This window comes from Macaca fascicularis, chromosome Y (assembly GCF_037993035.2).
Source record: "Macaca fascicularis isolate 582-1 chromosome Y, T2T-MFA8v1.1".
Taxonomy (NCBI): Eukaryota; Metazoa; Chordata; class Mammalia; order Primates; family Cercopithecidae; genus Macaca; species Macaca fascicularis.
The window spans coordinates 1124551-1147467 of record NC_132903.1 but is presented as its reverse complement, the minus strand read 5'-3'; the positions used below and the strand labels follow the sequence as shown (position 1 = coordinate 1147467).

At 52.9% G+C, this 22917-nt stretch overlaps 1 protein-coding gene across 8 annotated transcripts in view; it reads right to left on the bottom strand.

Annotated features, from left to right (window-relative positions):
• The window catches only part of LOC141409492 (interleukin-3 receptor subunit alpha-like), a 37515-nt gene extending 21260 nt beyond the window's left edge, over positions 1 to 16255 (bottom strand). For 3 of the 8 annotated variants that reach the window (XM_074030382.1, XM_074030386.1, XM_074030387.1), the window contains exons 1-6: positions 16138 to 16255; positions 11517 to 11601; positions 8609 to 8727; positions 6187 to 6301; positions 3254 to 3386; positions 2984 to 3168 (exon numbers count right to left, since the gene is read on the bottom strand). In XM_074030382.1, the coding sequence (XP_073886483.1) occupies positions 2984 to 3168; positions 3254 to 3386; positions 6187 to 6301; positions 8609 to 8727; positions 11517 to 11580 (616 nt within the window). In that variant the 5' untranslated portion in view covers positions 11581 to 11601; positions 16138 to 16255. Of the gene's footprint in view, positions 1 to 2983; positions 3169 to 3253; positions 3387 to 4802; positions 6302 to 8608; positions 8728 to 11516; positions 11602 to 16137 lie in introns of those variants that run through there. The other 5 variants (XM_074030385.1, XM_074030381.1, XM_074030383.1 and 2 more) reach the window with 5 other exon arrangements.
• Positions 16256 to 22917: the final 6662 nt, after the last annotated feature.

Sequence of the window (22917 nt, the reverse complement as noted above, 5' to 3'; positions counted from 1 at the left end):
ACTCCTGCACTTTTGACCTGTACATATCCTTCTGGAGCTGCCACTTCCCGGCTTCTCTCCTCCCGCCCATCCCCATCTCAGCCCCCTGAGGGGATGTCCCGCCACTCCCAGCAGCCCAGGGCATCCTCCACGTCCAGGGAACCCCAGGCACTTCCACATTCTCAGGCCAGCGCAGCCCTGTGTCTCCGGCTGTCTGTCTGGGTCTCCCCTGGGCCCCTGGAAGCAAGTCCAGCCCTGGCCCCCGCCTCCTTCTCCCCCTCCTCCTGCTCTCCTGTTCTTTCTCCCCTTCCCTACCCTCCTCCCCCTCCACTCCTCTTCCTCTCCCTCCTTTTTCTACCCCTTCTCTCTCTCCTCCCCATTCTCCTTGTCACCCTCCTCTTCCCCTCTCCTTTCTCCTCCTCCTCCCCTGCTCATTCTCCTCCTCCTCCTCCTCTTTTTCTTCCTCCTGTTCCTTCTGCCCCTCCTCCTCCTTTTTCCTCCCCTTCCTCCATCCTCTCCCCTCCTTCTCCCTCCTCCTCTCTTCCCTTCTCCCCCTCCACCCTCCTCCCCCTCCTTCTCCTCCCTCTCCTCCTCCTCCCCTGCCCATTCTCCTCCTTTTTCTTCCTCCTCTCTTCCTGCTCCTTCTTCCTTCTGCCCCTCCTCCTCCTTTTTCCTCCCCCTCCTGCTCCCCTTCCTCCATCCTCTCCCCTCCTTCTCCCTCCTCCTCTCTTCTCTTCTCCTCCCTCCACCCCCTCCTTTTTCTCCCTCTCCTCCTCCTCCCTTGCCCATTCTCCTCCTTCTCCTCCCACTCCTTCTGCCCCCCTCCTCGTCCCTCCCTCTCCTGCTCTCCTTCCTCCACCCTCCCCTCCTCCCTCCTCCTCTCTTCCCTCCTCCACCACCACCCTCCTCCCCCTCCTTTTCCTCCCTCTCTTCCTCCTGTCCTTTCTCCTCCTCCTCCTCCCCCTCCTCAGCTCACTACCCTCATACCCCACCTTCTCTGTCTTCCCCTCCCTCCCCCTCCTACTCCTCTCCATTCTCCTTCCTCTCTTCTCTCTCCTCTTCCTCCTCCACCCTCTCCTCCTCCTCCTCCTTCTTTCTGCCTCTTGTTCTTTCTTCTCCTCCTCCTCCTTCCCTCCCCATCTCCACCTCCTCCCCCTCCTTTCCCTCCGTCTTCTTCTCTTCCTCCTCCTCCTCCTTTTCCTGTTTCCTCTTTTCTTCCTTCTCCTCCTCTTCCCCCTGCTCATGTTCTTCCTCTCCTCCCTTCTCTTCTCCTTGTCCTTCTCCTCCTCTTCCTCATTTCCCCTTCCTCTTCCAAGGTATCCAAGCACCCTCCCCATGGGGTCAGGGCACGTCCGCTCTGGGCATATTGACATTCTCACCACCTGGGAGGTTCCCCGGAGCTCGGATGTTGTGGACTGAAAGTGTGTGTCCTCCTGTGTTGAAGCCCTGACCCCTGGTTGGACGGTGTTAGAAGGTAGGGCCTTTGGGAGGTGACTGGGGTGGGCTGAAGTTATGAGGGTGGACCGCTATGATGGGGGGGTACCATGACCCGTGATGGAACCCATAATGAGGGATTCCATGACTCATGATGGAACCTATGATGGGGGCTCCCATGACCCATGACCCACAATGGAGGCTCCCATGACCCATGGTTGCGGGGGGTCCCATGACTCATGATAGGACCCATAAGGGATCCTATGACCCATGATGGAACCCATGATGAGGGATCCTATGACCCATGATGGAACCCAAGATGAGGGATCCTATGACCTATGATGGAACCCATGATGAGGGATCCTATGACCCATGATGGAACCCATGATGAGGGATCCTATGATCCATGATGGGACCCATGATGAGGGATCCTGTGACCCATAATGAAACCCATAATGAGGGATCCTATGACCCAAGGTGGGACCTGTGACAGGGGATCCTATGACCTATGATGGGGGATTCTATGACTCATGATGGAACCCATGATGGGGGCTCTCATGACCCATGATGGGGGGGATCCCATGGCTCATGATAGGACCCATGATGGGGGATCCTATGACCCATGATGGGGGGGTCCCATGACCCATGATGGGACCATGATGAGGGATCCCATGACTCATGGTGGAACCCATGATGGGGGATCCAATGATGCATGATGGGACCTATGATTGGGGATCCTATGACCCATGATGGGGGTGTTGCATGACCCATGATGGGACCCATGATGGGGGATCCTATGACCTATGATGGGACTCATGACAGGGGATCCTATGACCCATGCTGGGAGGGGTCCTATGACCCATGATGGAACCCATGATGAGGGATCACATAACTCATGGAGGAACCCAAGATCAGGGGTCTCATAACTCATGGTAGGACCCATGACAGGGGATCCTATGACCCATGATGGGGGATCCTATGACCTGTGATGGGACCCATGATGGGGGATCCTATGACCCCTGATGGAACCCATGACAGGGGATCCTATGACCAATGATGGAACCCATAATGAGGGGTTCTATGACCCATGCTGGGAGGGGTCCTATGACCCATGATGGAACCCATGATAAGGGATCACATAACTCAGGGTGGAACCCATGATCAGGGGTCCCCTAACTCTTGGTGGGACCCATGACGGGGGCTCCTATGACCTATGACGGGACCCACGATGGGGGCTCCTATGACTCATGATGGGACCCGTGACAGGGGATCCTATGACCCGTGACAGGACCCATGACGGTGTGAGTGCCCTTCTAACACGAGACCCCAGAACTTCATCTCTCTCTCTCTACCATATGAAGACATAGTGAGAAGATAACCCTCTCCAAGCCAGGAGGAGACCTCCCTAGGAGCCCAGTCGGCCAGCACCCTGACCTCCAACGTGCAGCCTCTGGAAATGCGAGAGGCCAGTGTCTATGTGTGGGCCCACCCGGTCCGTGGGATGTGGCCTGAGGCTAAAACCGTGGCCTCGCAGAGCTGAGGGTGGGAGGGAATGTCGTGGGCTACTCACCAATCTGTGAAAAGAAGACAAACTTATCTGTGCAGGGGATACTGACGGCTGCGCTCCTGCCCCTCACCAGGATGTGGGAACTTTGAGAACCGCGGGAGAGTCGAGCGATGTCATCGAACCGACACCCGATCTGTGTTCCCCGAGCATCCGTTTTGTAGTGAAGGCACCTGTACTGTTCGTGGCTGCTGCGGTAAGCGGTAAGGTTGCGGGACGACCGTGCCCCGAAGGCCTGCACCGGGGACAGCCCGACCTGCCCAAGGGCACACCTACTTGGGATTGTTCAAGTACAGGTCGTACTGGACGTCAGCGGGGGCCGCCGGGCCTACCACCCAGCTGCAGCTCAAGAAATCCACGTCATGAACCCAGCAGGTCAGATTCTCCGCGCCTGCCCGAGGCGTCCCAGCTGGGTTCACAAACATAAAAGAAAACTCGAATCGGGACCAGGTGTGGGGGCTCACATCTGTCACCCCAGCACTTGGGGAGGCCCACGCGGGTGGATCACCTGAGGTCAGGAGTTCGAGACCAGCCTGGCCAATGTAGTGAAACCCCGTCTCTACTAAAAATACAAATATTAGCCGGGCGTGGTGGCTCACGCCTGTCATCCCAGCACTTTAGGAGGCCGAGGCGGTTGGATCACCTGAGGTCAGGAGTTCGAGACCGGCCTGGCCAACATGGAGAAACCCCATCTCTAATAAAAATATAAAAGAATTAGCCAGGTGTGATGTTGGGCCCCTGTCATCCCAGCTACTAGGGAGGCTGAGGCAGGAGAATTTCTTGAACCCGGGAGGCGGAGATTGCAAGAAGCCGAGATCGCATCAGTGCACTCCAGCCTGGGCGACAGAGGGAGACTCTGTCTCAAATAAATAAATAAATAAATAAATAAAATTCTAATCGCTTTTTAGAGTGCCTTTCGTATTTTGAGACCATGGAGGATACACAAGCAATTGTAAAAAAATAGTAATAATACAGAGATCCTAGACATTCTTTTATTTATTCATTTTTATACAGAGTCTCGCTCTGTCGACCAGGCTGGAGTGCAGTGGTGCGATCTCAGCTCACTGCAACCTCTGCCTCCCGGGTTCAAGCGATTCTCCTGCCTCAGCCTCCTGAGTAGCTGAGATTACAGGCACCTGACACCACACCCGGCTAATTTTGTATATTTAGTAGAGACGGGGTTTCACCATGTTGGCCAGGCTGGTCTCGAACTCCCGACCTCAGGTGATCCACCTGCCTCGGCCTCCCAAAGTGCTGGAATGACAGGCATGAGCCCCCACACCGAACCTCCCCAGGGAGCACTTTTACAGCCAAACCCACCTCTCTCCAGCTCTCGCTCCTGCTTATATCCCTGCAAACCAGGAGACTGTTTTCTATTTATAAAATGTTGCCATTTCAAGACAGTTGTATAAATGAAATCACTCTGTGTGTTACACTCTGGCGTGCTCTTTTTTTCCAACTCAGCATAACTCCCTGGGAATCTATTAAACTTAAAAATAATTAACTCGAGGCCAGGCACAGTCGTTCACGCCTATAATCCCAGCACTTTGGGAGGCCGAGGTGGGCGGATCACCTGAGGTCGGAAGATTGAGACCAGCCTGGCCAACATGGTGAAACCCCGTCTCTACTAAAAATACAAAAATTAGCCGGGCGTGGTGGCAGGTGCCTGTCATCCCAGCTACTCGGGAGGCTGAGGTGGGAGGATCACTTGAGCCTAGGAGTTTGAGACCAGCTTAGGTAACATAGCAACACCCCATCTCTATTTAAGGCGGGGCGTGGTGGCTCACCCCTGTACTCGCAGCACTTTGGGAGGATGAGGCGGGCAGATCACGAGGTCAGGAGTTTGGATCAGCCTGACCAACATGGTGAAACCCCATCTCGACTGAAAATACAAAATTAGCCAGGTATAGTGGCGGGCGCCTATAATCCCAGCTACTCAGGAGGCTGAGGCAGGAGAATCGCCTGAACCCGGGACGCGGAGAAAGAGAAAGAGAAAGACAGAGGGAAAGAGAAAGAGCAACAGAGAGAAGGAAGGAAGGGAGGGAGGGAGGGAAGGAAGGAAGGAGAGGAGAGGAGAGAAGGAAAGAAGGGAGTGAGGCAGGGAGGGAAAGAAAGAGAAAGAAGGAAGGAAGGAAGAAGGAAAGGAAGGAAAGGAAGGAAGAAGGAAAAAAAGAAAGAAAAGAAAAGAGAAAAGAAAGGAAGGAGAGAAGAAGAGAAGGAAAGAAGGGAGTAAGGCAGGGAGGGAAAGAAAGAGAAAGAGAAGGAAGGAAGAAGGAAAGGAAAGGAAGGAATGGAAGGAAGGAAGGAAAGAAAGAAAAGAAAAGAGAAAGGAAAGAGAGAAGAGGAGAAAGAAAGGAGTGAGGCAGGGAGGGAAATAAAGAGAAAGAGAAGGAAGGAAGAAGGAAAGGAAAGAAAGGAAGGGAAGGAAGAAGGAAGGAAAGAAAGAAAAGCAAAGAGAAAAAAGAAAGGAAGGAAGGAAGGAGAGAAGAGAAGGAAAGAAGGGAGTGAGGCAGGGAGGGAAAGAAACAGAGAAGGAAGGAAGGAAGAAGGAAAGGAAAGAAAGGAAGGAACGGAAGGAAGAAGGAAGGAAGGAAAGAAAGAAAAGAAAGGAAGGAGAGAAGAAGAGAAGGAAAGAAGGGAGTGAGGCAGGAGGGAAAGAAAGAGGGAAGGAAGGAAAGAAAGGAAAGAAAGGAAGGAACGGAAGGAAGAAGGAAGGAAGGAAAGAAAGGAAGGAAGGAGAGAAGAGAAGGAAAGAAGGGAGTGAGGCAGGGAGGGAAAGAAAGAGAAGGAAGGAAGAAGGAAAGGAAAGGAAGGAACGGAAGGAAGAAGGAAGGAAAGAAAAAAAAGGAAGGAAGGAAAGAGAGAAGAAGAGAAAGAAAGAAGGGAGTGAGGCAGGGAGGGAAAGAAAGAGAGGGAAGGAAGGAAGGAAGGAAAGAAAAGAAAAGAAAGGAAGGAAGGAGAGAAGAAGAGAAGGAAAGAAGGGAGTGAGGCAGGGAGGGAAAGAAAGAGAGGGAAGGAAGGAAGGAAGGAAAGAAAAGGAAGGAAGGAAGGAGAGAAGAAGAGAAGGAAAGAAGGGAGTGAGGCAGGGAGGGAAAGAAAGAGAAAGAGAAGGAAGGAAGGAAGACAGATAAGGCAGACACAGGGAGGGAGAGAGGAGAGAGGGAGGGAACAGACGGAAAGAACAGACACACAATGAACATTTTTCTCACTGTTCTCAGGGAAGAGGATCCACGTGGAGAACGGGGGACTGGCCACTCGGACGGTGTAGTTGGTCACTTCACATAAGGAAATGGCTCCGAACTGGCAATAGCTGTTGTTCATTGCCTGAGAGAGACACGGGAATGTGACGGCTGCGGGGAGACCATGCTGAATTTGATGCTAAGGATGTTCGGATGTTTCCTGAGGTCGAATTTCGCTCTTGTCGCCCAGGCTGGAGTGCAGTGGCGCGATCTCGGCCCACCGCAGCCTCTCCCTCCCGGGTCCAAGCCATTCTCCTGCTTCAACCTCCCAAGTACCTGGGATTACAGGTGCCCGCCACCACGCCCGGCTAATTTTTAAAGTATATTTTTGGGTAGACAACAGGGTTTCACCACATTAGCCAGGCTGGTCTCGAACTTCTGACCTCAGGTGATCCGCCCGCCTCGGCCTCCCAAAGTGCTGGGATGACAGACGTAAGCCACTGCGTCCGGACAAAATTTCCTTAGTTTTTTTTTTTTTCCCCCCCCAACATTTGTGGTTCTAGATAAACTTGAGAGTCAGTTGGCCACGGTATATGGTAAAATCGCTTTGGGGTTCTAAACTGTTTAATCTCTACTCTCCAAAATCACATATGGAAGCCCTAATGTTCAATTGTGACCGTATTTGGAGCTGGAGTCTTTAAAGAGGCGATTCGGGTAAAATGAGGTCATTAGGGTGGGCCCTGATCCAATAGGACTGGTGTCGTTATAAGAGGAGGAGATGAGGACACAGACACACAGAGGGACGACCCTGTGAGGACACAGGGAGAAGACGGCGTCTCCAAGCCCAGGAGAGAGGCCTCAGGAGGAACCAGCCCTGCCCACACCTGGATCTCAAACTTCCATCCTCCAGGACTGTGACAGAATAATGTCTGTTGTTTATAATCTACCCAGTCTATGGTATTCTGTGATAGCAGCCTGAGATGGACTAAGACATCTCATAAGAGGAGATGAGGACACAGACACACTGAGGGACGACCCCGTGAGGACACAGGGAGAAGACGGCGTCTCCAAGCCCAGGAGAGAGGCCTCAGGAGGAACCAGCCCTGCCCACACCTGGATCTCAGACCTCCAGCCTCCAGGACTGTGGGAGAATCAATGTCTGTTGTTTAGGCGTCCTGGGCTGTGGGACTTTGTAATGGTGGCCCGAGCAGACGCATAAAGGCCTGTGATTTGAATTGTATTGAACAGACATAGCACTTGGAGGGGACGAAATGGGTTCTCAAGGAAACGTGTTCCTTTACCACAAGACACTGACTTGGAAATCGCTCACATTCTCACCTGGGCCGCCCGGTGAGGTCTGGCCCTGTTCTCCAACCCTGAGAACGCAGGTGATGACAAGCTGGGGGATTTGGAAGGATTTCGGGATGAGAACCATGTTTCCTGAGCACACACTTTTGTTTTTTGTTTTGGTTTGTTTTGTTTGAGACGGATGTTTGCTCTTGTCGCCCAGGCTGGAGCGCAGTGGCGCGATCTCAGCTCACTGCAACCTCTGCCTCCCAGGTTCAAGCGATTCTCCTGCCTCAGCCTCCTGAATAGCTGGGATGACAGGCATCTGCCACCACGTCTGGCTGATTTTTATTTTTATTTTTCAAGACAAAGTCTCGCTCTTGTCCTCCAGGCTGGAGTGCAATGGCACAATCTCGGCTCACTGCAACCTCCGCCTCCCGGGTTCAAGCGATTCTCCTGCCTCAGCCTCCCGAGTAGCTGGGATTACAGGCACCTGCCACCACGCCCGGCTAATTTTTATATTTTTAGTAGAGACGGGCTTTCGCCACATTGGCCAGGCTGGTCTCGAACTCCTGGCCTCAGGTGATCCATCCGCCTCGGCTTCCCAAAGTGCTGGGATGACAGGCGTGAGCCACCACGCCCAGTTAATTTTCATATTTTTAGTGGAGACATGGTTTTGCCATGTTGGCCAGGCTGGTTTCGAACTCCTGACCTCAAATGATCCACCTGCTTTGGCCTCCCAAGGTGCTAGGATTATAGGCGCCCGCCACCACACCTAATTTTTTTTTGTATTGTTAGTAGAGACAGGGTTTCACTATGTTGGCCAGGCTGGTCTCGAACCCCTGACCTCAGGTGATCCGCCCGCCTCGACCTCCCAAAGTGCTGGGATGACGGGCGTGAGCCACCGCACCCAGCGTGCGGTTTGGTTTTCCACCAGTCATAGGTTAGCCTCGTTTCATTTTCACGTCCACCCCGTCCAGTGTGTGCCACCTTGGATATCCCGCGGATGGGGAACCAGACCCTCCAAACTCACTTCAAATCCCACAGCTGGCTTCGGGGCAGAACCCAGGTACTTATGACAACAGTGACGGGAGCAGTGCTGGTTCTCAGATTCCTGCGGGAGACGGAAACGTCTCGTTTGTCAACCGTAGAGAATAGGATTTACCGGCATAGAATAGTCGGTGCCTTTGATACACTCCACGTCGGTCACGTTTCTGTTCAGGTCCCACATCAACTGCTGAGCCTTTTCTTTCACCCTTAGATTCCTGATTGGTGCATTTGGATCTAAAACGGTGACAGGTTGGAGTTAGAAGAGATACACACAAATCTTTTTTTTTTTTTGAGACGGAGTCTCGCTCTGTCGCCCAGGCTGGAGTGCAGTGGTGCGATCTCGGCTCACTGCAAGGTCCGCCTCCCGGGTTCACGCCATTCTCCTGCCTCAGCCTCCCGAGTAGCTGGGATAATAGGTGCCCGCCACCTCGCCCGGCTAATTTTTTGTATTTTTAGTAGAGACGGGGTTTTACCGTGTTGGCCAGGCTGGTTTTGAACTCCTGACCTCAAGTGATCCACCCGCCTCAGCCTCCCAAAGTGCTGGGATGACAGGCGTGAGCCACCACGCCCGGCCGGTAAAAGGCAATATTCTATCACATTTTGCTGGTCACCCGAGGCGAGAAACATACATCAGATATTTCTCCAGGGGTTTATCTCTGATCGGCCACTTAGAAAACTTGAGGAAATGACTCTGTAAACTGTAAGGATCTTCAGTGGTTATCAAGGTCAACAACCTTGGTCTGATAAGCAAGACCAAAACAGAAGAACATTTAGACTTCTGACATTATTTTCCCCTAACTTTGAAGCATAATTTATTCCTTCAGACAAACTCACTGAGAAAAAAATTCTTATAAGACTATTATTTATTTACTAATTTATTTATTTATTTACTTATTTATTTATTTAGAGATAGAGTCTCGCTCTGTCTCCCAGGCTGAAATGCAATGGCACGATCTCAGCTCACCGCAACCTCCACCTCCTGGGTTCAAGGGATCTTCCCAAGTAGTTGGGACGACAGGTGCACGCCACCATGCTCAGACTTTTTTTTTTTTTTTTTTTTTTGAAACGGAGTCTCGCTCTGTCGCCAGGCTGGAGTGCAGTGGCGCGATCTCGGCTCACTGCAAGCTCCGTCTCCCGGGTTCAAGAGATTCTCCTGCCTGAGTCTCCTGAGTGGCTGGGACTACAGGCACCTGTCACCATGCCCAGCTAATTTTTTTGTATTTTCAGTAGAGACAGGGTTTCACCATGTTGGCCAGGCTGGTCTTGATCTCCTGACTTCGTGATCTGCCCCCCTCGGCCTCCCAAAGTGCTCTGTCGCCCAGGCTGGAGTGCAGTGGCGTGATCTTGGCTCACTGCAACTTCCACCTCCTGGGTTCAAGCAATTCTCCTGCCTCAGCCGCCCGAGTAGCTGGGATTACAGGCGTGTGCCACCACGCCCGGCTAATTTTTGTATTTTTAGTAGAGACGGGGTTTTACCATGTTAGCCAGGCTGGTCACGATCTCCCGACCTCATGATCATCCATCTGCCTTGGCCTCCTGAAGTGCTGGGATTACACACTTGGGCACGGTGGCTCACGCTGGCAATCCCAGCACTTTGGGAGGCCGAGGCGGGTGGATCACCTGAGGTCAGGAGTTCGAGATCAGCCTGGTCAACATGGTGAAACCCCGTCTCTACTAAAAACAGAAAAATTAGCCGGGCGTGGTGGCGGGCGCCTGTATTCCCAGGTACTTGGGAGGCTGAGCCAGGGGAATCAATGCAACCCGGGAGGTGGAGGTTGCAGTGAGCCACGGTCACGGTATTGCAATCCAGCCTGGGCAACAAGAGTGAAACTCTGTGTCAAAAAAAAAAAAAAGTTAAAGAATGAAAAGCAAATTAAAATGAAAAGAAATTCAAGCTAAAAGGAAACTGCTGCAATAGCAGACAGTAAAAACGAATGAAAAAAAGGCCGGGCACAGTGGCTCACACCTGTAATCCCAGCACTTTGGGAGGCTGAGGCACGTGGATCAGCTGAGATCAGGAGTTCGAGACCAGCCTGACCAACATGGCGAAATCCTGTCTCTATAAAAAAAAAATAGAGAAATTAGCCGGGCGTGGTGGCGGGCACCTGTGATCCCAGTACTTTGGGAGGTCGAGGCGGGTGGATCACTTGTGGTCAGGAGTTCGAGACCAGCCTGACCAACATGGCGAAATCCCGTCTCTATAAAAAGAATACAGAAGGCCGGGCGCGGTGGCTCAAGCCTGTAATCCCAGCACTTTGGGAGGCCGAGGCGGGCGGATCACAAGGTCAGGAGATCGAGACCACAGTGAAACCCCGTCTCTACTAAAAATACAAAAAATTAGCCGGGCGCGGTGGCGGGCGCCTGTAGTCCCAGCTACTCAGGAGGCTGAGGCAGGAGAATGGCGGGAACCCGGGAGGCGGAGCTTGCAGTGAGCCGAGATCGCGCCACTGCACTCCAGCCTGGGCAACAGCGTGAGACTCCGTCTCAAAAAAAAAAAAAAAAAAAAAAAAAAGAATACAGAAATTAGCCGGGCGTGGTGGCGGGCACCTGTCATCCCAGCGACTTGAGAGGCCGAGGCAGGAGAATCGCTTGAACCCGGGAGGTGGAGGTTGCATTGAACTGAGATCGCGCCACTGCACTCCAGCCTGGATGACAGAGTGAGACTCTGTCTCAAAACAAAACAAAAAAGAAAAAAGAAAGAAAAAAAAATAACATAAACCGTGCAGGAAACTGAAACGGTAAACTGGCACTCCGGATCCCAGCGTGCGACTTTCATCCAAAGACCTCACATGGCGTCTGTGTCACCATCAGGTGCCTGCCTGTGACATCGTATTGCCGTTGTGCCAGACGCTGCGTTACAGGGAACTTGGCGACGGGTACAAGGAGGTCTCCGAGTCATTCCTGACCGCCGCACGAGACTCTGCCATGAGCTCAACATGGAAAGTCTCCCCGAAGAACAGCAGGTGACATTGTGCGTTTGTCCCCCCCACCCTCCACGGTCGATTTTTTTCTCCAGCCCTTACCCTCCTTGGTTTGCAGGAGACAGGCCGTGGCGACCAGGAGCAGCGTCAGCCAAAGGAGGGTCATCGGGAAGGACGGAGGTGCCTGCTGGAGGAGAACGGAGAGTCAGGCAGCAGGGACTGGCCATGTCTGTTTGCACGTTTGCACATGACCGCGTGCATGCCTGTGCACACGTGTCTATAAGCATACGTGGCTGTGTGCCTGCCCATCAGTGTACATTTGTGTGCCCGCGTGTATCTGGGTGCACACATACGTGTCTGTGTGTTTTCTTTTCTGTGTGTGACAGAGTCTCGCTCTGTCACCCAGGCTGGAGTGCAGTGGCAAGATCTCGGCTCGTTGCAACCTCCGCCTCCCGGGTTCAAGTGATTCTCCTGCCTCAGCCTCCTGAGTAGCTGGGATGACAAGCACCTGCCACCACGCCCAGTTAATTTTTGTTTTTTTTTTGTTTTTTTTTTTTGAGATGGAGTTTTCTCTTGTCGCCCAGGCTGGAGCGCAGTGACGCGATCTCGGCCCACCGCAACCTCTGCCTCCTTGATTCAAGCGATTCTCCTGCCTCAGCCTCCCAAGTAGTTGGGATTACAAGCAGGCACCACCACGCCCGGCTAATTTTGTATTTTTAGTAGAGACGGGGTTTCACCATGTTAGCCAGGCTGGTCTCGAGCTCCTGACCTCAGGTGATCCGCCCGCCTCGACCTCCCAAAGTGCTGGGATTACAGGTGTGAGTCACTGCACCCAGCCAACCTTTTGTATTTTTTAGTAGAGACAGGGTTTCGCCATGTGGGCCAGGCTGGTCTCGAACTCCTGACCTCAGGTGATCCACCTGCCTTGGCCTCCCAAAGTGCTGGGTTACAGGTGTGAGCCACTGTGCCTGGCTGTGTTTGTGTGTTTTCATGCATATGTATCTGTGCGTGCGTTCCATGCATACACACACGTGAATACACAAATATACACGCATGAGTCTGCCTGTGTGCGTGCCTCCATGTGCCTAAAAGTGCATATTTATGTGCATGCATGTGTGAATGTATGTGTACAAAGGTGTTTGCATGAGTGTATACGTGTGCATGTATGTGCATTTCTGTGTGTGTACGCATCTGTGTGTGTGTCAGCCTTTCCATTTTGAAAGAACCTCTACCGGCCGGGTGCAGTGGCTCACACCTGTCATCCCGGCACTTTGGGAGGCCGAGGTAGGTGGATCGCCTGAGGTCAGGAGTTCAAGACCATCCTGGTCAACATGGTGAAACCCCGTCTCTACTAAAAATACAAAAATTAGCCGGGCGTGGGGACACTCACCTGTCATCCCAGCTACTCGGGAGGCTGAGGCAGGAGAATCGGTTGAACCCGGGAGGTGGAGGTTGCAGTGAACCGAGATCGCACCACTGCACTCCAGCCGGGGCGACAGAGAGAGATTCCACCTCAAAAAAATAAAAATAAAAAAAGAAAGCAGATGAGGTCACAGATATGTTAATTATCTTGATTTAGCCATTCCACAAGGCATACATCTTTCAAAACAGGGTTAGACACCACAAATATATACAATTTTGGCAATTAAAAAAATAATTTTTCACATGCCTGTAATCCCAGCTACTCGGGAGGCTGAGGCAGGAGAATCGGTTGAACCCGGGAGGCGGAGCTTGCAGTGAGCCGAGATCGCGCCACTGCACTCCAGCCTGGATGACAGAGCGAGACTCCATCTCAAAAAAAAAAAGAAAAGAAAAGAAAAAGAAAAAAGAAAATTAGCCAGATGTGGTTGCAGGCACCTGTAATCCCAGCTACTCAGGAGGCTGAGGCAGGAGAATCGCTTGAACCCGGGAGGCGGAGCTCGCAGTGAGCTGAGATCGCGCCACTGCCCTCCAGCCTGGATGACAGAGCGAGACTCCATTTCAAAAAAAAAACAAAAACAAAAAACGGATAGTCCGTTCTTGGCTCCGGCTGTATCCACAAACCAGTAAAACTCATCCCCTGGGGCACAGCGGGAAACTCAGATGACAAAGCAGTGGAAGGAAGTTTAATTAGAATTATGAGTCAACGCAGACAGAAATTCTTAAGTGGCTGCAGTTACGGTAACAAAGGGGTGCAGGGCCTCAGCCTCCTGGGCTGGAACTGTTTCCGACGTCCCAGACAGGCTGGTTCTCCTACACCGTACTTTGGGGTGATAGCTTTCTTTTCTCTTTATTTTTCTTTCTTTTTTCTTTCTTTCTTTTTTTTTTTTTTTTTGAGACGGAATCTCACTCTGTCGCCCAGGCTGGAGGGCAGTGGCACGATCTTGGTTCACTGCAACCTCCACCTCCCGGGTTCAAGCAATTCTCCTGCCTCAGCCTCCTGAGTAGCTGGGATTAGAGGCACACGCCACCACACTCAGCTAATTTTTGTATTTTTAGTAGAGAAGGGGTTTCACCGTGTTGGCCAGGCTGGTCTCAAACTGCTGACCTTAGGCAAACCTCCGTTCTTTGCCTCCCAAAGTGCTGGGATGACAGGTGTGAGCCACCGCGCCCAGCCTACCATCTTTTAAAGAACCAAATGGCTTTAGCATCAGTAGGCCTTGCAAGGCAACAGGCGGTATCTAGAGTCTCCATTCGGACAGAGTCTGTGTTCCGCTCAGCCAAGAGACCAGGGGGTGAGTGCCCATAGTGGCCACACGGTCCAAAGTGTGCTGGGCACACCACGCACAGTCACACTCGCCTGTAGGGGCCGTGGTCCAGGAAGACACCGGAGAACGTTGGGACATCTGTGCTCTTAACATTTATTGATCAATATTTTCACTGGCCAGGCGCGGTGGCTCACGCCTGTCATCCCAGCACTTTGGGAGGCGGAGGCGGGGGTGGACTGCCCGAGGTCAGGAGTTCGAGACCAGCCTGACCAACATACGAAACATACTAAACATACAGAATCTCTACTACTCTACTAAACACACAAAATTGCTACTAAACATACAAAAATTAGCCGGGCGTAGTGGTGGGCGCCTGTAGTCCCAGCTACTCGGGAGGCTGAGGCAGGAGAATGGCTTGAACCCGGGAGGCGGAGCTTGCAGTGAGCCGAGATCGCGCCATTGCACTCCAGCCTGGGCTACAGAGTGAGACTCTGTCTCAAAAAACAAAAAAAACACACCACCACTTCTATCTTCTAGAACATTGTCGTCACTCCAAAAGGAGACCCCAGGTCCATTAAAGACCCGTGCTTCCCCCACCCAGCCCCTGGCAACCACTCATCCACTTTCTGTCTCTGTGGATTTACCTGTATCTGGACATGGGGAATAAATGCAATCGTACGGACACTATGTATCTTTTTGTATCTGGCTTCTCTCAGGAAGCACGATGTGCTCAGTGTTCACCCACATTGCCACCTGTGGCAAAGCCCTGTTCCTTTTCATGGCTGTGTAATATTCCACTGTGTGGATGGACCACATTATATTTCTCCATTCATGTATAGAGGGGTATGAGGGCTCACAGCACCTCTTGGCCACTGAATGAAGCTGCTTGTTCCTTTTCATGGCTGCATAATACTCCACTATGTGGATGGACCACATTATATTTCTCCATTCATCTATAGAGGGGTATGAGGGCTCACAGCACCTCTTGGCCACTGAATGAAGCTGCTTGTTCCTTTTCATGGCTGCATAATATTCCACTGTGTGGATGGACCACATTATATTTCTCCATTCATCTATAGATGGGGGTATGAGGGCTGTCTCCACCTCTTGGCTACTGTGAATAAACCTGCTTGTTCCTTTTCATGGCTGCGTAATATTCCACTGTGTGGATGGACCACATTATATTTCTCCATTCATCTATAGAGGGGTATGAGGGTTCTCTCTACCTCTTGGCTACCGTGAATAAAGCTGCTTGTTCCTTTTTCATGGCTGCGTAATATTCCACTGTGTGGATGGACCACATTATATTTCTCCATTCATCTATAGAGGGGTATGAGGGTTCTCTCTACCTCTTGGCTACCGTGAATAAAGCTGCTTGTTCCTTTTTCATGGCTGCGTAATATTCCACTGTGTGGATGGACCACATTATATTTCTTCATTCATCTATAGATGGGTATGAGGGCTCACACCACCTCTTGGCCACTGTGAATAAAGCTGCGAGGAGGGACCTGAGGTTTCACCAGCCATCCGGGACATTCTGAGTCCCACCAGCCTTTGAAAACCACTGAGAATGGCATGAAAAGACTGGGGTCCCAGCCCCAAAAACGGCTACCCGGCTGGCAGTCAGCCCACCCTGGGCGTGAGCTCTTTCACTAGCTTTCTAAATAAACAGAGAACTCTGTTTATTAGAATCCGGGCTTTCTAATAAACAGAGAACCCTAGGCACGTGTGGGTGTTTACATTTTTCTAGCAAGCACGCCGAAAAACCGGAAAACACAGTAACATTACTTCTAACGCCATCACCTTTCTCAACCCAAGGCGTCTGAGATGACATGAGGGCTTCCAGCACGCGAGCCCCATACCAACGATGAATGAGATCGCAAGCATCCCTCTTTGGTACCGGGCCGTTGAACGTGCCGTGTGGTACCCACGGACAGCAGGTCTCAGCGGAAACCGGTTCGGTGCCAGTGAATGCCCCGTGTCTGCCAGGACGGATTTAGGAACCCACCATCCACCGCCTCCCGTGCTTGCCGTACCTTAAATGCAGATCCAAGTCCTGTGTGGAGGAAACAGCACGAAAGGTGTAGTCTCTGGGATGTTTCTGATATTTTCCCTGTGTGTGCTAGAAGCAGCTTCCCCGAAGAGAAACCGAACGTTGTCCTCCCAGATTGAGCTGTTTTATAAGCTCCAGCCGGGGCCCCACCCCGGAAAGTCAGACCCAATGGGGATCTGGCAGTGGGGAGGGGGCCGTCAGAGACCCCCTTTCTCTCCCACGGGCTGGGATCCCGGGGTCAGCAGGTTCGTAACCCGCGGCAGACTTTCCTTGAAAGATTCTTTCTTTGAAACTTGTCATGTTCCCCGTTCTCATTTTTTTTTTTCTGCCAGTGTTTCTGTTTGCTATAATTAGAATTCAGGCTATAGCTATTCAAGCAGGATTGGGCAACTTCCTGACAGAGTAAATTCAGCCCTGGAGGGGTGAATGCTGGTATCCAGGGGCTCCTGCTTGTGTCTCCTCCCTGTGCCCAGACAGGGGAGGTGGCTCCCGGTCTCAGATGACGGATCTTATTAAAGATACGTTAGTGGCCAGGTGCAGTGGCTCACGCCTGTCATCCCAGCACTCTGGGAGGCCGAGGCGGGTGGATCATTTGAGGTCAAGAGATGGAGACCATCCTGGCCAACATGGTGAAACCCCATCTCTATTAAAAATACAAAAATTAGCCTGGCATGGTGGTGGGCACCTGTAATCCCAGCTTCTTCGGAGGCTGAGGCAGGAGAATAGCTTGAACCTGGGAGGCGGAGGTTACAGTGAGCCAGGACGGCACCACTGCACTGCAGCCTCGGTGATAAAGCAAGACCCTGTCTCAAAAAAAAAAAGTGGTCAGGTGCGGTGGCTCACACCTGTCATCCCAGCACTTTGGGAGGCCGAGGCGGGTGGATCACCTGAGGTCAGGAGTTCGAGACCAGCCTGGCCAACATGGTGAAATCTCGTCTCTAGTAAAAATAAAAAAATTAGCCAGGTATGGTGGCAGGTGCCTGTCATCCCACCTTCTCCGGAGGCTGAGGCAGGAGAATAGTTTGAACCTGGGAGGCAGAGGTTACAGTGAGCCAGGATGGTGCCCCTGCACTCCAGCCTGCATGAGAAAGCAAGACTTTGTCTCAAAAAAAAAAAAAAAAAAAAAAAAGATATCTTAGTGGTCAGGTGCAGTGGCTCACGCCTGTCATCCCAGCACTTTGGGAGGCTGAGACAGGTGGATCACCTGAGGTCAGGAGTTCAAGACCATCCTGGCCAACATGGTGAAATCTCGTCTCTAGTAAAAATACAAAAATTAGCCAGGTATGGTGGCAGGTGCCTGTAATCCCAACCTTCTCCGGAGGCTGAGGGAGGAGAATAGTTTGAACCTGGGAGGCGGAGGTTACAGTGAGCCAGGATGGCGCCCCTGCACTCCAGCCTGGGTGATAAAGCAAGACTCTGTCTCAGAAAAAAAAATAAATAAATAAAAGATATCTTAGTGGTCAGGTGCGGTGGCTCACGCCTGTCATCCCAGCACTCTGGGAGGCCGAGGCGGGTGGATCACCTGAGGTCAGCAGTGCGAGACCATCCCGGCCAACATGGGGAACCCTCGTCTCTAGTAAAAATACAAAAATTAGCCAGGCGTGGTGGCAGGTGCCTGTAATCTCAGCTTCTCCCATGGCTGAGGCAAGAGAATTGCTTAAATCCGGGCGGCGGAGGTTACGGTGAGCCAGGATGGCGCCACTGCGCTCCAGCCTGGGTGATAAAGCAAGACTCTGTCTCAAAAAAAAAAAAAAAAAAAGCTCTTTGTAAAGTCCCTCCCTCTGAATTTATCAACTCTCTCGTTCTTGGCACCCTTTTCAATTCCAGCCCAACCTCAGCCGTTCCCTGGAGCCCCCACCTTGCAGCCCGGTTCCTTTTTTTTTTCCCCCCAGGCTGGAGTGCGGTGGCGCGACCTCCGCTCACTGCAACCTCTGCCCCAGGTTCAAGCGATTCTCCTGCCTCAGCCTCCCGAGTAGCTGGGATGACAGGCGTCTGCCCACCACGCCCGGCTAATTTTTTGTGTTTTTAGTAGAGACGGGGTTTCTCCATGTTGGCCAGGCTGGTCTTGAACTCCTGACCTCAAGTGATCTGCCCACCTCGGCCTCCCAAAGTGTTGAGATGACAGGCGTGAGCCATGGAGCCCAGCCCTGCCCCAGCTTCTTCTCTCTCCACTGCTGTTCTAGGGTGAGTTACCTCTCTCCCCACCGCCCCCTAAATTGACGTCCACCTGGAGTCTCACAAGCTGACCTTACTTGGGAAGAGCGTAGTTGCTGATATAATTAACTCCAATGAGATTTTCTGGGAGCACGATGGACTCTAAAGGCAGTGACAGGTGTCCTTGTAAGAGACAGAAGAGGAGACACAGACGCAGAGGAGGAGGCCACGTGGAGACGGAGGCAGAGACTGGAGTGATGCAGCCACAAGCCCAGGGACGCCTGGAGCCCCCAGGAGCTGGGAGAGGCAGGAAGGATCCTCCCCTAGAGCCTCCAGAGGGAACTAGATACAGCTGTAGTGAATTAAACTATAGCCCCAGAAAGATCTGTCCGTGTCCTAACGCCCAGACCTGGAATAAGGCCTTATTCAGCAATGGGGGCTTTGCAGATGCAATTAAGTGAAGGAGTGTGAGATGAGATCATCCTGGATGAGGGTGGGTCTTAAAGGCAATGACAGGTGTCCGTCTAAGAGACAGAAGAGGAGACACAGACCCAGAGGAGGAGGCCACGTGGAGACGGAGGCAGAGACTGGAGTGATGCGGCCACAAGCCCAGGGACGCCTGGGGCCCCCAGGAGCTGGGAGAGGCAGGAAGGATCCTCCCCTAGAGCTTCCGGAGGCAACTGGATACAACTTAAGTTGACTGATCTGTGGTCTCCCCAAAAGACATATCCCTGTCGCTATCCCCAGAACCTGTGAATGGATCTTATTTGGAAAAGGAATCTCTGGAGATGTCATTGAATGAAGAATCTCAAGATAAGATCATCCGGAATCATCTGGGTGGGCCCTAAATCAAACAACACTTCATTTGGAAAAATAGTCTTTGCAGATGTGTTTAAGCAAAGGATCTGGAGATGAGATCGTCCTGGAGTAGGGTGGGCCGTACATCCAATGACAGGTGTCCTTCTAAGAGACAGAAGAGGAGACACAGACACAGAGGAGGCGGCCACGTGGAGACGGAGGCAGAGACTGGAGTGATGCGGCCACAAGCCCAGGGACACCTGGGGCCCCCAGGAGCTGGGAGAGGCAGGAAGGACCCTCCCCCAGAGGCTCCAGAAAGAACCAAACACAGTTGCAATGGGTTGGAATGGTGACCTCAAAAGATCTGTCCATGTCCTAACCCGTAGACTTGTGGATAGAATCTCATTTAGAAAGAAGGTCTCTGCGGGTGTCATTCAGTTGAGTATCTTGAGATGAGATCACCCAGGATTAGCTCAGCTCTAAATGGAATGACAGGTGTCCTAAGAGACAGAAGAGGAGACACAGACACAGAGGAGGAGGCCACGTGGAGATGGAGGCAGAGATTGGAGTGATGCGGCCACAAGCCCAGGGACGCCTGGAGTCCCCAGGAGCTGGGAGAGGCAGGAAGGATCCTCCCCTAGAGCCTCTGGAGGGAGTGTGACCCTGAGAAAGCTGAATCTCAGGCTTCTGGTCTCCAGGACTGCAAGAGAATAAATTTCTGTTGTTTTAAGCCGTCCAGTTTGTGCTCATTTGTTTTGTTCAGCCGAGGCACCCACAGCACCCATTCCCTGGGTGCTCAAAGTCCTGCCTCCCCCAGGGGATGGACTCCTCTCCTACAGGTTCAGAATTCACATCTTTTTTTTGGAGACGGAGTCTCGCTCTGTCGCCCGGGCTGGAGTGCAGTGGTGCAATCTCAGTTCACCGCAACCTCTGCCTCCCGGGTCCACGCCATTCTCCTGCCTCAGCCTCCTGAGTAGCTGAGATTGCAGGTGCCCGCCACCACGCCCGGCTAATTTTTGTATTTTTAGTAGAGACGGGGTTTCACCGTGATGACCAGGCTGGTCTCAACTCGTAACCTCGGGTGATCCACCCGCCTCGGCCTCCCAAAGTGCTGGGATGACAGGCGTGAGCCACCGCGCCCGGCCCAGAAGTCACATGTTGAGAATTCAGGCATTTCTGAAATGAGTGGCGTTGGACGTGCAATGCCCATTCCCAGCACAGACGGCTCGGTCTGGGGTCCCCCTGGGTCTGGGACCCTGCTGTAGGCAGACACGGGTGACAGGTGGACTCACAGAAGAAGAAAGCACATCAAAGTCCTACGGTGAGACCCTGACGGCCTGCAGCTGAGGACACAGCTGGGCCCGTGTGCGGAGGCACCCGTGTTCGACGCCGCCATGCCCTTGGCGTTCTGGGCAGAGGCTGACTCTGATGCATCAACCTGGGTGGGGCATCGCCCACCAGCTCTGGGGAAACAAGGGCCTGGGAAGGAGAGGGTGGAGACGGGCACAGGCGGGGACTCAGGGGGACTTGAAATGCAGGAGGAGGTGCCAGGCAGGTCCTAGGCAGAAGCGTGGAGATGACAAGGGGATGACGAGGCAAAACTACCCCACGCTTTTACCTCAGAACGGTTCCCGTTACAACACACACAGGCGCTGGCGTCACGCGGCCGTGGGAGGAGGCAGAGAAGTGAGAAACTGTGATTTGGGGCAATGACCCTGAGTTTCCACTGTTTCTCAAAAAAAAAAAAAAAAAAAAAAAGAGAGAGAGACAGAGAGAGACCAGGTCCGGTGGCTCACACCTGTCATCCCAGCACTTTGGGAGACCAAGGCGGGTGGATCACCTGAGGTCAGGAGTTCGAGACCAGCCTGGCCAACATGGTGAAACCCCGTCTCTACTAAAAATACAAAACGTAGCCAGGCGTGATGGTGCACACCTGTGATCCCCACTACTCAGGCGGCTGAGGCAGAAGAATCCTTTCGACCCAGGAGGTGGAAGTTGCGGTGAGCCGAGATCGCACCCCTGCACTCCCGCCTGGGCGACAGAGCCAGACTCCATCTCAAAAATCAATCAGCCAGCCCTGATTCTGTTTTTCAGTGCGTGTCTCTGGCAAGGAGTGGGGGCCATGGTTGCACTTATAGTGATTTTTATTTATTATTTATCATTATTTTACTTAATTTTTCATTTATTTGAGATGGAGTTTCGCTCTGTCCCCCAGGCTGGAGTGCAGTGGCCGGATCTCAGCTCACTGCAAGCTCCACTTCCCGGGTTTACGCCGTTCTCCTGCCTCAGCCTCCCGAGTAGCTGGGACTACAGGCGCCCGCCACCTCGCCTGGCTAGTTTTTTGTATTTTTTAGTAGAGACGGGGTTTCACCGTGTTAGCCAGGATGGTCTCCATCTCCTGACCTTGTGATCCACCCGTCTCGGCCTCCCAAAGTGCTGGGATTACAGGCTTGAGCCACCGCGCCCGGCCGCGTCTGGCTAATTTCTGAATTATTTTATAGAAATGGGGACCTTGACTGGGTGCTGTGGCTCACACCTGTCATCTCAGCACTTTGGGAGACTGAGGCGATGGATCATGAGGTCAGGAGTTTGAGAGCAGCCTGGCCAACATGGCGAAACCCCATCTCTACTAAAAAATACAAAAATTAGTGGGGCGTGGTGGCCGACGCCTGTAATCCCAGCTACTCAGGAGGCTGAGGCAGGAGAATCGCTTGAAGCCGGGAGGCGGAGGTTGCAGTGAGCGGAGATGGTGCCACTGCACTCCAGCCTGGGTGACAGAGCGAGATTCTGTCTCAAAAAACCAAACAAACAAACAAAACAACAAGAAAAGAAAAAAAAAAAGAAGAGAAGCGAGGGAGGGAGGGAGGAAGGAAACAGAGAGATGGAGGAAGGAGACAGGGACAGAGGGAAGAAGAGAGAGGGAAGGAGGAAGGAAGGAAGAAAAGGAGGGAGGGAGGGAAGGAGGAAGAGAGGGAAGGAGGAAGAGAGGGAAGGAGGGAAGGAAGGAAGGAAAAAAGGAAGGAAATCAAGGAAGGAAAGGAGACAGGGCGAGAGAGGAAAGAAAGGAAGGAGGAAGGGAGGGAAGAAAAAAGAAGGGAAGGAAGGAAGGGAGGGAGGAAGGAGACAGGGAGGGAGGAAGGAGACAGGGAGGGAGGGAGGAAGGAGACAGGGAGGGAGGAAGGAGACGGGAGGGAGGAAGGAGACAGGGAGGGAGGGAGGAAGGAGACAGGGAGGGAGGAAGGAGACAGGGAGGGAGGAAGGAGACAGGGAGGGAGGGAGGAGACAGGGAGGGAGGAAGGAGACAGGGAGGGAGGGAGGAGACAGGGAGGGAGGAAGGAGACAGGGAGGGAGGGAGGAAGGAGACAGGGAGGGAGGGAGGAAGGAGACAGGGAGGGAGGAAGGAGACAGGGAGGGAGGGAGGAGACAGGGAGGGAGGAAGGAGACAGGGAGGGAGGGAGGAGACAGGGAGGGAGGGAGGAGACAGGGAGGGAGGGAGGGAGGAGACAGGGAGGGAGGAAGGAGACAGGGAGGGAGGAAGGAGACAGGGAGGGAGGGAGGGAGGAGACAGGGAGGGAGGGAGGAAGGAGACAGGGAGGGAGGGAGGAAGGAGACAGGGAGGGAGGAAGGAGACAGGGAGGGAGGGAGGAAGGAGACAGGGAGGGAGGAAGGAGACAGGGAGGGAGGAAGGAGACAGGGAGGGAGGGAGGAGACAGGGAGGGAGGAAGGAGACAGGGAGGGAGGAAGGAGACAGGGAGGGAGGGAGGAGACAGGGAGGGAGGAAGGAGACAGGGAGGGAGGGAGGGAGGAGACA